The 16,782-nt window shown below is 40.7% G+C and overlaps 1 protein-coding gene across 4 annotated transcripts in view; it reads left to right on the forward strand.

Annotated features, from left to right (window-relative positions):
• The window catches only part of CBLB (Cbl proto-oncogene B), a 180,085-nt gene that overhangs the window by 125,216 nt on the left and 38,087 nt on the right, over positions 1-16,782 (forward strand). For all 4 annotated transcript variants that reach the window (XM_018560027.1, XM_018560029.1, XM_018560028.1 and 1 more), the window contains exons 11-12: positions 691-1,059; positions 2,420-2,520. In XM_018560027.1, the coding sequence (XP_018415529.1) occupies positions 691-1,059; positions 2,420-2,520 (470 nt within the window). The remainder of the gene's footprint in view (positions 1-690; positions 1,060-2,419; positions 2,521-16,782) is intronic.

Raw genomic sequence — 16,782 nt, forward strand, 5'->3', positions numbered from 1 at the left:
CAGGAAGCTGGGCACCGCGTCATTACACGCTGCTCGGCTTCTTGATTGGCCGGGAAGTCGGCTCCATGCTCTCTCATCACAAGTGACGATGGAGGCGGGAATGCCCGCCTTCCTGATACAGGAAGTATCGGGCTAGGCATCCGAGCATTTGGGCGTGGCCGCGCTGCCCGGCTTCCTGATGCAGAAAGTATCGGGCTAGGCATCGGAGCATTTGAGTACTCGCCCAAATACTCTGTATCGGCTCCGATACTGGTATCGGTATCAGTGCATCCCTAATGTATACCGTTTAATCTGCCAATTAATGTTTTATTCTCTTTTGCCAGTTCTGAGTCTCATACAGTCCTGTCATGAAATAGAACCAGATTACCAGATAATGATAGATTGATAAAGTCATCACTGCCCTCTCTTCCTGTACAGAGGAGGATGGTACCAAACCAAATGGTACTCGTTATCTGCATTTATAAAAATATATGTGTACGTGTATTGGCTCTGACTGTGCCTAGTATATGCAGTTCTTCTGCAGAGTTAGTGTGGGAGTTTGAATATTTGTTTTTATTTAGCTACCATCACTGAACCTTTCCTCTAGGCTCATGTAGATGCTTCAATGGCTTAACACAATATGACTTGACATGACAAAAAAGTTTGTTCGCATTGTAACAACTTTCTAATGTGTATTTTGTATCATTGTAGTCTTCTCCATGTATGGTTCGAAAGCAGGATAAACCACTTCCAGCTCCTCCACCTCCTTTAAGAGAACCACCGCCTCCGCCAGAGAGACCGCCTCCAATCCCACCAGACAGCAGAACATGTAGACACATACATCATGTGGAAAATGTGCCTTGTAGAGACCAGCCAATGCCCCTTGAAGCCTGGTCCCCAAGAGACGTTTCTGGTGCCAGTCATTTAACTGCATGTCATATTGCACATGACCGTTCCCCTAAACTTGGAAAGACAGCTAATTCTATTTTTAATGGAAGACACATGAGACACTTGAGTTCGGATGGCAGGTTTATGCACAAACAACATAAACATCATGATTTACCTTCAGAAAGTGTAAGGGTAAGAATGTAAATTTTATTAAAGGTTTCTGGCACACTTACTCGTTTACCAAAAGATACAGAAGGGGTGATTTAAAGCACCTGCCTTAGCCTGGCTTCTCGTAGTTGCAGGTGATGTTTCCATACCTCCCAAGAGGACTTAGCGTTCAACATGCACGAGAATGCAAGTTTGTAATTGGCTGAGGTTCATTCTTGCAGCATTTTGATTGCCCAGCTCTCCCAGGTGGCAGCAGTGCAGCACAAGATACCACCTGAGGTGTGTTCAGTTGCACAGCTGCTGCGAGTACGGAGTTAGAACACCACCGCTGAACGCTCTGCTGCAAGTCAACGCTCCGCACTGCTAACTTGGCACTCGCAGCGAAAGTGAATGTGGATCCAGAGTGCGGGGTGTGACAGAGAAGGCAAGGACAGAGCACCAGCAGCCATTTTAACTTTGGTCACACCTGGCAGTGCTGTAGAAAGGTACCTGAACCCCGATGGAGGAAACCAATTAATATTTTGGTGGACAAGCACACCAAATATTAAATAAAAAATTGTATTTATTAGTCAAAATTATTATCTTCTGCCATTTTGCTTAGCACTGTGCAGCCAAAGCGTTCATTGAAGCTTCTGCAGCGAACTAAAGTGCTACAGAACAGCTACTTAGCGCTTGGCTAAGGAACTGAACGTGCCTCTGGTTTGAAAGATTTAGAAGGCAAGCTGAGGTAATTTTTTAAAACATTTTTTTAGTCTTTTATTTTTAATTATTATACAGGATTTATATAGCGCCAACAGTTTGAGCTTTACAATATTAGGAAGACATACAATACAATCCAAAACAAGATGGTAAGGAGGGCCCTGCCCCTGAGAGCTTACAATCTAAAATTTGTATTTATAAGTGGACTACATTTGGTTCAATTTAGCTGCCCTAGCTCAAGTTACACAAGGCAAATCCAACTTAGGAACGTTATAGTAAATAATTAGCCTTGGAAATGTGTGGTGTTCATTGCACATCCTGTTGCAGCATCCATGTAATTGCTCATCACAATGGATTTTAACACCTGGAACGCTACTTCTGCACAGGCATTCGGTAGACAGTGGTGTGCAATTGCCAAATACCTATGGGGGAAACCAGAACACTTCTGCTGGGGCTGAAAATATACTTTCAAAACCTTGAACACAATTGTTAATAAATATGACACTGATTAATCTGCTCTCAGGAGGCGAAAACAACACTTTAACCATATGATCGTGTTTAATTGTCTTGATTACAGTAATATTTTTACTGGAACATCACCTATAAATAATGGAAAATGGTTTGTTAGCTTTTTTTTTCATGTATTTCCAGGTATACTAATGTAAATATTATTCTATTCCCTCAGGTTTTATCAAATGTTTTAATGGAAGAATATGATGTGCCTCCCAGAATTTCACCACCTCCTCCATCTATTTCTATTCACCCTGCTATGAACCCTAATTCAAAGTAAGAAATGTGCATGGTATGGAAAATGTTAATACTTGGGTATCAAGCTGGCCATACACGACTTATGGCAGCCAGATGTGCATTCCTTTAAAAAAACATTAGCTGACTAGCACTTAGGGCCCGGTTCACACCTGAGTCTTTAATGTACGTTTCCGCTAATATAGATACAGGCAAAACACAAAAGTCAATGCATTCCAATGTGATACATTCACACCTGTGTGTTCGTACACGCGGACAAAAACTTGCAGAACAAGAAAAGATTAATGTGCAATTTTCTTGGCCATTGCTGCGCGTTCTGATTGTGGTTGTAGTGGCAAACGCATGGAAAAACGCACATCTATTAAAATGTGTAAGTTTTTGTCCGCGTGTATGAACACATGTTAAACCATGCAAAAAACATGCTGGAAGGCACACGCTCAGGTGTGAATGGAGCCTTATATGGATGCTTGCATCACTTTGTACCTAGGTGGCCCTCTGGCTCTGATGTTATGTTGGAGGTAATTTTGAAAATCAGTTAAAATTCAAACAGGCTGATTGTTTTCTTCCCCAGGTCCAATGACATTTCAAACAACAGGACTAGGGAATGATCGTCTATGAAAATGTGAAAAATGCATAAATAGTAGACATTGATATGTGTGGTATTTATAATGCAAAAAACCTGAAGCTGTAAATGCTTGAATGCCCAGCGGTAGTTATTGATCATTTATTCTTGTGGTCATTACTTTGGTCACAGTATTTACTCGTATACTATAAAGCGACTAATCATGTGGAACTTATTATTTAATGATCAACGTTATCCTATATTTTTCAGTACGGGGTCTTGCCAGTGATTTGATCCAACAATTGTGCTCATCACTCTTGTGATATGCTCACATTTTAAACTGAATGCAAACTGTTCTGACATAACCGGAGAACAGATAGCATTTCAGGATACTTAATCTTTGCTATTAATTCTTGCCTCAAATATGTAAATCAGTGATGCATTTGTGATATTTTATATCCTTGTTAAATTAAAAACAAAATAGCTGTTGAATTTTGATTTCAGAGAAGTATTCTCACAATCCATAACTTTGCAAATACTGTTTTACATGGAATAACCTTTCATATAACCTTTTGACAGCTTCTCAGAGAACAAGGATGTATCAGGTGAAAGACACCTGCCTGTGAATATAACACAACTTATATTTTATAGAGCAGGGGTTTCAAACTCCATTCACTCGGGGGCCACTCAACAATTTTCTTTTTCTCCCATGGGGGATGCTTGGCAATTTTCATACTTCAAAATAAAATTTAACTATATCCGGTATGGTACTACAGACACCAATACACACACAATAAAGCCCTATTCATATCTGTAAGTTTAGGTGCAATTATGGATTCTTGTGTCAGGAACTTGCGTTTTCCTGCAGCAGGAATCACTAATCTGGTGTTTACATGCAGCACCCATTCAAGTTAATAATCAGGTGACAGCAGCTGCATGTAAACCCCTGCACACCGCATGTAGTGATATGTGATATGATTACATGCGGTTAGAAAACACTCTCCCTGGATGCACAATCAATGCGTCCAGGGATAGTGATTGATTCCTAACCAAATGTAATCATATCACATACCATTACATGCGGTGTGCAGGCGTTTTCATGCAGCTGCTGTCACCTAATCATTAACTTGAATTGGTGACAGCTGTTGTTTGTAAACTCCAGATTAGGCATTCCTGCTGCAGGAAAAGGCAAATTCCTGACCCAGGGATCCCTAATTGCACCTAAACTTACTAATCCTTGTGAATGGAGCCTTTATACAATCCCCTGCCCCCACCCCTACACATAAAAATAAAAATACTACCCCTGCACATATAAAATAATACAACCCATATATATATATATATATATACAATATACACCCATATATAAAATACAACGCACACCCATATATAAAATACAGACCGGCTCCTGCTTACCTTTTTGCCGGGAGGAGGCACAGGGAGGCATGGTCCCTGGATCCGTCAGATGCAGACTATGTAGCTTCTCCCACAAGTCAGGTACGCAGTCCATGACAGCGTACCTGACTTGTCAGCTGGCTGCGGGCTACATAGTAGCTGCTCGCGGGCCGGTACTTTGAGACCCTTGTTATAGAGTGACTAACATCTCTGCAGAACCTAGTGCTCCCTTGGAAATATAAGCAAAAATCACCTCAAAAAGGAGAAGTTCTTTTGAAAGGAGTTTTTGCTCCATTGTCACCAATAATTAGTCTGTAAAAACAACTCTTAACTGGTGTATGCTTGTTTGATTACTCAGGTAATATAGACTCATGCTCAAGTTGGAAAGAGCTTTACCATGTAAAAATAAGTGAAGTTGCATTAAACAGTATTACTGTATTTTCATCGCCAAAGCTGCAACATATTGACTCTCTGCTGCCAACTAGTGGAGACTTAGAATTTGAACACCAGTAGCTGTTCTGACTTTTAACTTGCAACTGTAACTAAATACAACAGTGCAACAAAATATACACAGAGTGAATGATCTGTACTGTGTAAAGGGTAACTGTGTGTAAGTTTTGGAAATTAGATTGAGACTTTACACACCAGGTCTGAAAGTAAAATGTATGCTGTAATGCATCAGTATATTGTAAATGGCCTGCAAAGCAACATTGCCTTACTTGTGACCATGCATGTCTTTTAAGGCACACTTCCAAGTGAGCAGAACCTGTTGACTGCAGTGAATATTTATTGAAAATCAGAGCTTTAACTCTGTCCTCACAGGGGTACTTATTTATGGCACAATGAAAATGGATCTAAATGTACCTGTTGTAATAATTGCTGTTTTTGGAATGGTTAAAACATGGATTATTTTAATAAGGAGTTGACAATTCACTTAGAGCAGCAGCGGGAATGTTCTCTACTGTTTATTTGTGCCGGTGTGATTTGTATTGTTGAAGTAAACTGTTCTTCCAACACTTTTTACATCTGCTCCTGTTCAGCTGTGTTTGTGGGCTGGTAATGGGATTAGGTTCCAAATGACTGATGCCAGCTGGAGTTTTAAAGTGACACAGAACAAGAGGGAAATGCAAGTGAAGTATGTGCCAGGTCGTTGTTGTGTACCAGGAACCATGCCAAGATATGGCAGTAGCCCTGTAGTGTATTTGGCTACACACTCGCTCTTAATAAGCCTTGTTAGGGGCACAATGACTCATAGAATCAAAGCACTGATGTGTCCTGCCTGAGATGAATGCATTTAGCAGCTCAGAAAACGTTTGCTAAGTACTGAAACTTCTAATGGGTAACTGCAGCATGTTGCTGAGGTGTTTGGAAGTTTATGCAGGCCTTGACATAGGTGAACCTAAGAACTTTATTTTACAGTCTGCATAGCTGGCAAATAATGGCTCAGTGACATGAAATGTTTTTGTGTTTTGAGATGTTATGTTTTTTTCCTTTTGGGATAAGATTTTTTGTTATTTTCCGCTAAAATAAATTAATGTGAAGAGGGTGTTAATGGTACCTATTGTTCACAAACACATCTAAACTGGGCATATGGCACAGCTAGCTACCCACTCTTTCTGAGTTCCAATGCAGTTTTTTTTTACCTGCTTCCTTATTACTGATAATATAATTTCGTTGTAACCACCAGAGTACCACATCATTGTTGCTATGGAAACTGCTTTGCTCATTTCATCTTAAGTAAAATCATTGTGCCTGCTGCTGACCGCAAAATATGATCACAGCACAGTAGACTTCTTCATAGTGCAGTGTTAAGAGGTCAGAGAGTTGCTCGTTTGAATTAATTGGTTAGATGGGCTGTCTATTTGATGCACAAATCTCATGTGGTTCCCTACATGTATATGAAGTCTGTCGTCTTGCTGGCAAAAACTTTTGAAAGGCCAATGTGAAAATCCCTTGAGAATACCAGAACAGCTGTTTTCAGGAGTGAGGGCTCTGCAAATCTAAAGAGCGGCTTAAAAATCGGTTTCTCTGAATTGAGAAAGACAATAACCCTTCAGACCACAGCGGCAGGATCTCTCTGCTGGAGTTCCTGCCTCTTCATACAGTGGCCAATGGGTTTTCTAGGCTACTGGACAGTTCTATACAGGGTTTGTTTACACCAGCAGCCATGCTCAACTGCGTGTCCTCAGATGCGCTTAATTGAACCACACAACTTTTTTTTTTAATTAGAACTTTATTGAAATGTCACAAGTGACATTTTATTCAGTTCTATGGGCTCACCGCGGTGCAATTCGGCTATAACGTGTCTCACTGTGGTGTGTTAAAAAATAAAAGTGCTTTTTAAGCACACTCCAACAGAACACGTTGGCGTGAACTGAGCCCATCCATGACAAGGCAAATTGCCTTGTCTTGTGTTCAGGCTACGCTGGAAAAATACAGCCATTGCAGCATGAATGCAGATGGTGTGAACCAGCCCTGAAGGATTGTACGTCTGGTGTCCCACAGAAATATAAGCAGCCAGTGTGCCACTTAAAGTATAGCTCCACCAAAAGCTTGCATCATGGCATTTGTGGTTACTGGCAAATTGAAACACTTGCTTACTTCCTATCCCTCTCATGGATTGCATTGGTTTTTACTCACCCACAGTACTCTTTCTCACAATTAGGGCTACCTATAAAAATACAAATGAAGATGATATGCTTTCTTTATGGATTCTTCTCCGTTAATGACTGACCCATTGTAGCGACCTCAGAGGCCTTTTCTGTGTTACCTGTGTAGCTGTTCAGCAGAACTGTTTTACTTTGCAAAGCTGACCTTTTCATCTATTATGGGGCAGAAATAGTTTACAATTTCAAACAGACTGTTTTCTGCCATTAGAAGATCCTCCGTTCCTACCAGTTTGCCAGCAATGGATTCCAGACTATACCAAAATTGGTGCTGCACTTTATCTCTATGGGATGACCACAGAAAATGGATACACATGTGCCAGCTTGGAGTGTGGCATCAAAGCCAACATTTTCTGAAGCTCTATACTATTATTGGAAAAGCATCTGCAAAAGATGTATACCTTTTATTATGGCCTATCATGGAGTCTGAGAGAGATTACTGCAGAGAAATCTGAATCTGGCACATTGCTCAACCAAACTCTGACTATTGTTTGGAGAAATCATGAAGAAAAGCTGCTGCAGAATGCTTCCATATACCTTCAGCAGGCTTTGTTACCTAACTTTTACAACTCTGACCACAGTTTGGAGAAATCATGAACAACAATGGCTGCAGAATGCTTCCACATACCTTCAGCAGGCTTTGTTACCTAACTTTTACATCACTGTTGGAGCTTGTTGCTAGCCATAGGATAGTAAGGCCCCTTTCACATGAGTGTGTTAGGAGAGGATCCGTCAACAGATCCTCTCCTGATCACAGATGTACCGATCGGATGTCACAGCTGTGACATCCGTGTCCATACAGTTTATTTTCTCCATCGCAAGAAAAACTGAAAGTGTCAGGCCCCGTGTGTGTCTATGGAAAATCTGATGTAAACAACATTTACATCTGATCACCCCGTGTCCAGCACGATCCGGTCCATCGAAACGGATCAATGATCCGTCTGTTTTACCGGGGCTGGGGCTAACCGGGTGTAAACGGACCAGGTCCAGCTGAAATACTGACAGGCAGACCCAATTGGACCACTCATGTGAAAGGGGGCTTAAGCTCACTCAATGTACTGTTTCTATTGAGGAGTAGTACTGCCACTTTTGGACAGGAAGTCTGTTGGGACTACATACCACCTCGCTCTCGCCTCATGTCCACAATATAGGGGAAAATGGAAATGATCTGTATTCCACAGAAGATTGGGTACATAGCTCGACTCGTAGGAATGCAGCAGAGGCACTTGTGTGCAGCACAAGTTATCAGCGCACTGGATTTCTCTCCCGTTCATTGAAGGACACAGGGCAACAGATCATAGATCCTGAATGGTAGGGTATATCGCCACCTGCAGGAGTAGGACGCTAGGCACATAACAAAAAGACAAGACAGCCTAGGGGCGGCCCCTGCTGGTGGCCCAACCCCTCACTTGCTGACAAGTCTCCAGTTTTTTGCCTAGCGTCAGGAGTAAGGAGCTAAAAAATTTTCTAACAGTATCAATAATTGTTTTTTCACTTATTGAACTGATGTATAATAAACTATATGTATAGCGAAAACATTGTTTTTGTTTTAGATTTCGATTGAGTAGGAAAGGTTAAATAAGAACTTTAGGCAAAAGTGTTCTTAACCCTTGCCGCGGGGCTACCCCGGCACTGCAAGAGTTAACTGCTCGTTTTTGTCTAGGCGCTAAAAGATGTTCACCCAAACTGCCGAGCCGGAAAACCTTTCTCCTACGCTGCAGCATTGAAATGTTCCTCAGCGTCCTCACGTCTATACACAGTATATAGCACATGATGATATACAGGACCTTAGACCGCTGCAGAGTAGGAGGAGTGAGGTGGAAAGGACTGGTCTAAGAGCAAGCTGACTTGAAGGATCAGGTGAGTAACTTTTTTTTTACTTAGACAAAAACAAGCATTTAACCCTTTTTTTGGTCATCTGTGTTGAGCTGATGAAATTTTCCTTCACTTTCAGTCCTGAGACACTAATCAGAGGATGTCTCCCCCAAAGTGAAAAGTACTCTCATTTTAGATTGTTTGTCCCCATTGGAAGATTTCCCCTCACCTCAAAAAATAAAAAATGCAGCACTGCCCATTTCTGTCTCGGAGATCATAGTCACTCATTAGAATTGGAGGGGTGCATCTTACTGTTAGCAATAAAAACTTATATAGAATGTCTAAACCTTCCCTTTTTACTTTCCCACAATTAAAAAAAAAAAAAGTTTTGCCTTAACATAAAGCTTAACAGACTGAAAGATAACACATAAGAAAAGTTGACAGTTAGGGTTTGCATACACTTTAACCTTTTAAACTGTATATGTTTTATATGGTCAGTGATCTAAAAAATACACAGGGTTATTCACAAAAGGGTGAAGAGTTTGGAGAAGGCAGGAGAAGTGATCAATCTAGGATAACAGCTGATTTGGAAACAAATCTCCAATTGAGCTCACTTTCCAGTTCAGCTATGTTGTCCTAGATTGTTCCCTTCTCCTGTCTTCTCCAAACTCTTCACCCTTAAATGAATATCCCTATTGCATAATAATAACAACTTTACTTCCTGTCCAATAGCCACAACAAGAAGTGAAAGCACATCCACCCAAAGAGAGGGAATCCCTGGTGGTCAGAAAGGTCACCAGAACTAGTGTCATAGGAAATCTTCCAATCTATTCCTGTTCTGATAACCCAAAATTTGGGGGGTTATTTCACTTTCAATGATTGTCATAAGGACAGATAGATGGTGAATCTCCCTAATGGGGACACAGACAGCAATGAAAACCTGACAGGTGGTCTAATCCCTCTCCACGCTATCCAAAAAAACGTTTTAGCATCTGTTGTACTTAAATGTCTATATTAATTATGCAGCCTGGAAGTTCTGGGCACATACTTCCCAGTTGGCATTCTAAGGGCACGCTGTTTTGATTATTATTTACTAATATATATATCTAGGTGAAATTAGATTCTTTTCAAGCAAAAAGATGAATACAAACCATTTACATTTTGTTTCTGACATTGTTGTTTTCTGTGGTCTACATAGGACCTGTATAAAATGTATACACAAAATCAGCCACTTTTCCCCCAAAAGAGAAAAATATCAACTTATGTGCCTTACATACACACGTGACTGCAGTGGGTTCCATTAAATGGACAGGAAAGACAGAAGCGCAATTACCATTTCATGAGAAGAATATTGGATGACTTGACCTTGAATACCAAAAATATTAAATAAAATTTTAAGCTGCAGACATGTCTATCCATCGTGACTAGACTAAGACATGGCCTAATTCTTATTCATGTTTGATATTCAAAATGTTAAATATTTAACACTTGTATTGCAAGGTTTTTTTTAATTGTGCAGATCCTTTCTTTTTATATGTCACAATAAAAGTAGATTGTCGTAGATGTTCTCATCAAATCATTTTACCCAAATGTTGCACGATTCCTAATAGGTTGATAGGTGTTTAATGTGTACTTTAGCTCCCTCTACAGAACATAAGTAAAAATGGCTGAAGAGGAGTTAAGCCTCTCCTAAAGTGTATGTAAATCCCAACAATAAACGTCTTTTGTTTTTGGTCGGTAATATATACAGTTGTTGAAAGCATTTTTTTTATTTTTAGAACTGCTCAAAAATAACTGTTTGGGTCAGAAATTCAGACAATTTTTTTTGTCATGTGCACACTCCCTCTGCAGGACAGAATTTAGGGGCAGAGTGTATGTATGTGTATATATATATATATATATGTATGTATGTGTATATATATATATATATAAATTTGGCTGGAACAACAGGAAAGCATGCACCCCACATGCATGAGTACAACCCTTCAAGCCCTCTGGGGGCAGTGTTAAGGTTTGGGGCATGTTTTCCTGGCATGATTTGGGCCCTTTAATTTGTGTGGAACAACTTCTGAATAGCACAACATACCAAAGTATCGTTGCTGATCAAGTTCATCCTATCATGTTGATGGTGTATCCCAATGGAGATGGCTTCTTCCAACAAGACAATGCGCCATGCCACGGTGCTCGTATTGTGCAGGAGTGGACCGGTGTGGGTGGAGACAGCCATCATTGCTGTTACAGGAGGCTGAGCTCTACTCCCACACCAGCCGCCCCGCCAAGCCTCCAGTGACGGCGTGTCAGGAAGGAGAGCGGGTACAAGCAAACATCACCTCCTGTTTATTCATGATTGTGTTTATAGTAATCATACTCTGTCCTCATGTTATGAATGAACAGGAACACTCAGTATAGAGGATTTCTGTTCACTGGGGCTGCAGAAAAAGAGATGGAGGGCTCTGTGTCCTCAATCTCTTTTTCTACAATAAAAGGTAAATATCAGGGGTCTGTTTAAACCCCTAATATTTCCCCAAAGCTCCCAACAATAAAGTAAAAAATAAAAATATAAATGCCATGTGCAGCCACAATAGTCTTCCTATAGGTCAACGAGTCTGCACATTTCTTGGGGAAAAGGGGCAAGAAAGGGCAGAACCAAGTTCAACTTTTACAGGAAGAATGCAATTTGTGTATAAACTCTATATATCTGTATCCGTAGATCTGCAATTTAACTGAATTGCTCTTAGGCATTTTTTCATAATACGTGAAATATGAGTTGCCTGTACTTGTGATGCGTGTATTTTAATATAAATCTTTATAAGGTGAAGTTTGTGCTGGTGTGACTGCCACTTCTATACAGAGTTTCAGTAACCCCTTGATCTCCTAAAAAAAATAGGGACACAAACAAACAACTTTAATACAGTTTGTGGTCGGGTATATAAATACCATATAACAGATTATCTAATATGAGCTGAGTTGTGCCGATAAGCTAATATGGCCTGAGGTGTGGCCATGGCCATGTTGTTTAGGTACGCCTATAAGGGGGCATACCAAATGAATAGGTGATGGAATTAAAATTAGAAATAGGATGGGTGGGTCGCGACAAAACACTTCCCACACAATGTCAGGAAAGAGGAGGAGTTTATATGACCATAGCCCCCTCCCACAAATAAAAGTTAATAAATTAACCTTAATACTTAATTGTTTAACTCTTTCTTGACCAGAGGCCATTGCTGATTATTTGCCCAGGCTGAATTTTCCAGGCAAATGTGTAATTTTAACAATAACCTTATGAATTGTGACAGTAAATGTTGGCCCTAGAATTATTGCTATAGGGCCAGCATCCACTGTTAGCATTAACTTTGAATTACTTGATGGTGTTTAAAGAAGTAGTTTGAGAAGTAGTAGTAGTAGTGATACCATCTCCTGCTGAATTCTCAATCGTTAAGGACTCTGGGGGTGCTCCTCATCAGGGATTCCTATAAGAGCTATAAAAGTTGTACTTGCAGGTATAGGCAGAAGATGCCTTCAGATTTCTCGTGGGTTTGTGGGCGGGTAGAGCGAAATCTGTGAGCATAGTAAGGGCTGATGGGCCAGCCAATTGGAGCATGCCACATCTCTCTTGTGGATGTCCGATTGGCGGATTTGCGATCTTAAAGTGACATTAAAGGCAAAAAATGTTTCCCTCCCCCCAATGTAAATGTTAGCACTTACCTTAAATGATGTCTCTTTTTCCGATCTTCCTCTTCTTTCCCCATGTTTTCATCTGTCCCTCCAGCGGTGTGACGTCACTCCGATCCAGCGCTGACTGCTCTGTCTCTCCGATCCAGCGGTGTCTGCAGGCCGGTGCACGCGTCCATAGACTTACCTTGCGTCTCTGCTCGTCTCCCGGCCGAGAATAGGAACTGCGCATGCGCCCGCCCCAAGATCTTTTGCGGCCGTACGAGCAGTTCCTGATTCTCGGCGCGGGAACGAGCGGCGATAACGAGGTAAGTTTAAAAGGATTTTAAGCAGTTTTTTTTTTAATCTCACTTCTTGCCTATATCTACTGCATGCTAGCAGTAGATATAGGCAAAAAAAACGGAGGGTTTAGAACCCCTTTAAGACCGGGTCTGTGAGAGGGCTGGTTACATTTCTGAGGAAAGGGGGAGTGCCCTTGAAAAGCGATAACCAAGGTAACGGTGAGAGAAGTCAGGGAGTACATGGATGCTTGCTGTGCTTGTAACCAGGGTGAATTCCCTCCTTGAAATATCTGTTGTGACAATCTGATTGTGTGCATAAAAGCGTTCTTCTGCTTATACCTGTAAGTATAACTTTTATAGCTCTTGCACTCTTTCATAAATCTACACATGGTGGCGGCGCTCTGGTTTTTTGTATCTTTACTTGATGGTGTAGGTTAGATATATCCGGACTTAGTGTACTGAAAACACTAAAAGTAGGGTAGGTTTATTGTTGATGTACCATTTGATGTTGTGATGACCGTAGCTCACCTTTCTTAAGGCAATGTTACATTAGGCATGTTGGTCCCCTCCCCATCAAAATGTCTCTAGAAAACCTGTTGCTATTTTCTCAACTCAAGTCCTGTGAGTGCTGCTTCTTTTACACAAATATTGTAAAAGCTTTGTACAGCACTGCAGAAGGTAGGACTGTCATTTAATAATAACCCACATTGTAATAGCTGTTTCTGCATTATATGCAAATTGTTCATTGTTCTCTGTGAAGCAGTGCAGAATATATGATAGTTGTAATACTGCCAACAATCAATATATTAATTTACAGTTTAATGTCATTCTGTGAAGGAAGAAAGTGTAATACAGTTCAATAACACTTCATTTTTAGTACAGGCCTTGCTCTCCTGTAAAGGTGGGAATTATCATTATGCATAAAGCCGGCACCATTCTTCTAAACTGAGAAAATCGAGCAGATCCTGCATAGATGTGAGCCATTTTGTTAATTGGGAGCGATCTGCTCTGTTTGGAAAAAAAACTTGTGTGCCATTGCCATCCAAAAAAATATTTTCATTTAGGTGGGAATTTTTTTGAAACAAGAGTATGATTTTTACTTTATGCCTCTGTTGCCACGATCAACTGATTTGAGTATAGTGTCAAGCAGTAATCTCCTCCAGCAAGCCAGCCTACATATAGGCTGACTTGGTAGGTAGGCAGTAAGAAAAATAGGTAAGTAATCTGGTGTCTAATCAGCTTGCTTACAGAGTGTTTTGACAGTGCTTAGAGCTAAATTTCAGCTGTCATATGATTTATCTTTGTGACTAATAGGTACTCCAGATGACCAGATGAAGAGAAAATGCAATACTGATAATGACACATTTCAAAATAGAGGACAAAGTACACAAATATCAGCCTAAGCACTGTGGGGGGAATTAAAGCTTAATGAGCCACTGTAATGGGCAGAAATTGCTGCGGCAAAGGGGGGGGGGTGTTCAGAGGGAGGTGGGGCAAGGAGAGCAAGCTGATTAGACACCAGAATTATTACTTAACCTCTTTTTCTTTCGGCCTACCTACCAAGTCAGCCTATCATTTGGCATGTAGGCTGGCTTGCTGGAGGAGATTACTGCTTGACACTATACTTAAATCAGTTGATCGTGGCAACAGAGGCATAAAGTAAAAATCATACTCTTGTTTCAAAAAAATTCCCACCTAAAATGAAAATAATTTTTGGGATGGCAATGGCACAGAAGTTTTTTTCCCAATCTGGGATTTTTTTTAAAAGCAAAGTTGAAGGAAGAATGAGTTGTAGTTAAGGATATGTCTTTAACCTAGTCTTTCACATGAATGACGTCTGCCTGTAGCAGTTTTAAGAATAACTTCTTGTGATATGGAACTTTTGCTAAACCCTCATGCCCTGCCCTGCCATCAGGGAATACCATTTCCATGAAGGGGTGTATTTGGTCAGCAACAATGTTTAGGTAGATGGTACATGTTAAAGTAACATCCACATAATTGGCTCTGCCGGCTTGCCTTCTTCCCATAGTGCATCCTGGGAACATGGTACATGCTTAGCAGTGTGTTTTTAATGTGTTTTAGATGCTTTTTTAATGCCTTTTTTTCCATGAGGCATGGTATTTGTAGCAGCTTATGCTTGTTGTACCATTCACACTAATGTAAGATGTGCTTGCTGGGAACTGCAGCAAGCCTTTTTTTCAATGTTTCACATGAAAACTAAAAATAAATATATAACAAAGATACCAAACTTTCCAAGCTCCCTACATTGTAAGGTGTGTTAGTAAATGCTTAAAGCACAGATATATGATTAGCCTTGTCTGGTTAGAAAGCGATACAAATTCAGTAATTGCTATACTGTTAATGTTTTGAGTGATTGTCCTTTGAATTGTTGTAATACACGCATCTCTGAGCGTTGTGTTTTACAGCCAATTACGTTCAGAGCTTAGAAATGTGTGTTCTTGTTTGCTTATGAATTGTAGCTGTTGCAAATGCAGTATTGGTCCCGAAAGACTGCTTATGCTTAAAAACTGCCTTTCTCTGTTCTGGTCGCTAGTAATTGGGTCTATTAATTAACTTGGTTATCTTGAGTGTCCTCACTCTATGCATAGATTCTGTTCATTGCATCCAAAATAACTGCATGTTTGTATGGCTACTGTTTTTTGTGCATATGGTTGGTAGACACCAACTGTAGTGCAGATTGTTTTCTCTTTTTCTAAATGCAAACTTCTAAATACCTTTTTTTATTATGCTTTTTTATTTTCAAACCTAAAGTACCGTTTACTTACTTACATAGTTAGGTTGAAAAAAGACACATGTCCGTCGAGTTCAACCTATAGACTTCCATGCTGTTTATTGTGCTTTTTTGAATCCAGCATAGTCTATAGAAATTGATACCACCTGTAGAAAGCATCAAAACCATAGCATAAATGCTTCCAAAGAAGAGTAAAATACAGTGATGAATTGGCTCCTAGAGAACTTTACATTTTGAACAAAAAATAAACATAGGATATCTATAATCTAGGGCTGGTAATGATTAAAATGTTCCTGTTCGATTAATCGAATTTTTTTTAATCGACTAATTTCGATTTAATTATAAGGCACATACAGAGGGGGGTCTCACCAGAGCTTTGAGGGGGCCTCACCAGGGTAGCAGGGCTCAATGTAAAAAAAACATACCAGCGTGGGGGGGCAGCGGCCGGGACCATCGAGGCGGGTCTCTGTATCAGGTGGCTGCTGCTGGGTCCTCGCAGCTGAGGCCCCTGTGCTGCCCCAGTATTTGCCTGCATTTCTGGCTTGTTGTTTTCTCTGCCTGGCCCGCACGCTTGTCATTGTCTGGCGGCCGAGGCAGCGGCGGCACCGTCTGATCCCCGTATGTTATGCCACTGCAGGTAACGAAGGGAAGAGGGAGGAGTCCGGTGACGTCACGGACATCGACGTCAACAGACTCCTCCCTCCTTCCCTTCGTTACCCATCACGGACAACTACATCACCTGACTCCTCCCCCCTTCCCTTCGTTAGCCGACAGCCACTCGGAGAGGGGGGGAGGAGTCCGGTGACATCACCGGATCTCCGGCAGAGAGGTGGGTACTTTGATCGATCAAAGAAATTAACGATTAATCGACGGATTAATCGTTAATTTCCGCACCCCTACTATAATCTAAAAGCAAAACTATAATATATTGCAGTATACAAATTCTTATATGTGGTAGCTGCATTAGTTTTCTTTTTTTTAGGCTTTTTTTTTCCTTAATTTTTTTAGCTGGGGATCCAGCCAGTAAGTGTTTTTTCAACTTATTTTAACAGAACAAGCTGTCTAGCAAAATTGGCAAATAGAGGCTTGCGACAAATAATGTAACACTGACAGGGGTGCTAACAATGGTCGTTTTTTTTT

The sequence above is a fragment of the Nanorana parkeri genome, unplaced genomic scaffold (genome assembly GCF_000935625.1).
Source record: "Nanorana parkeri isolate BGI_ZX_2015 unplaced genomic scaffold, ASM93562v1 scaffold427, whole genome shotgun sequence".
In the NCBI taxonomy this organism is placed as follows: Eukaryota; Metazoa; Chordata; class Amphibia; order Anura; family Dicroglossidae; genus Nanorana; species Nanorana parkeri.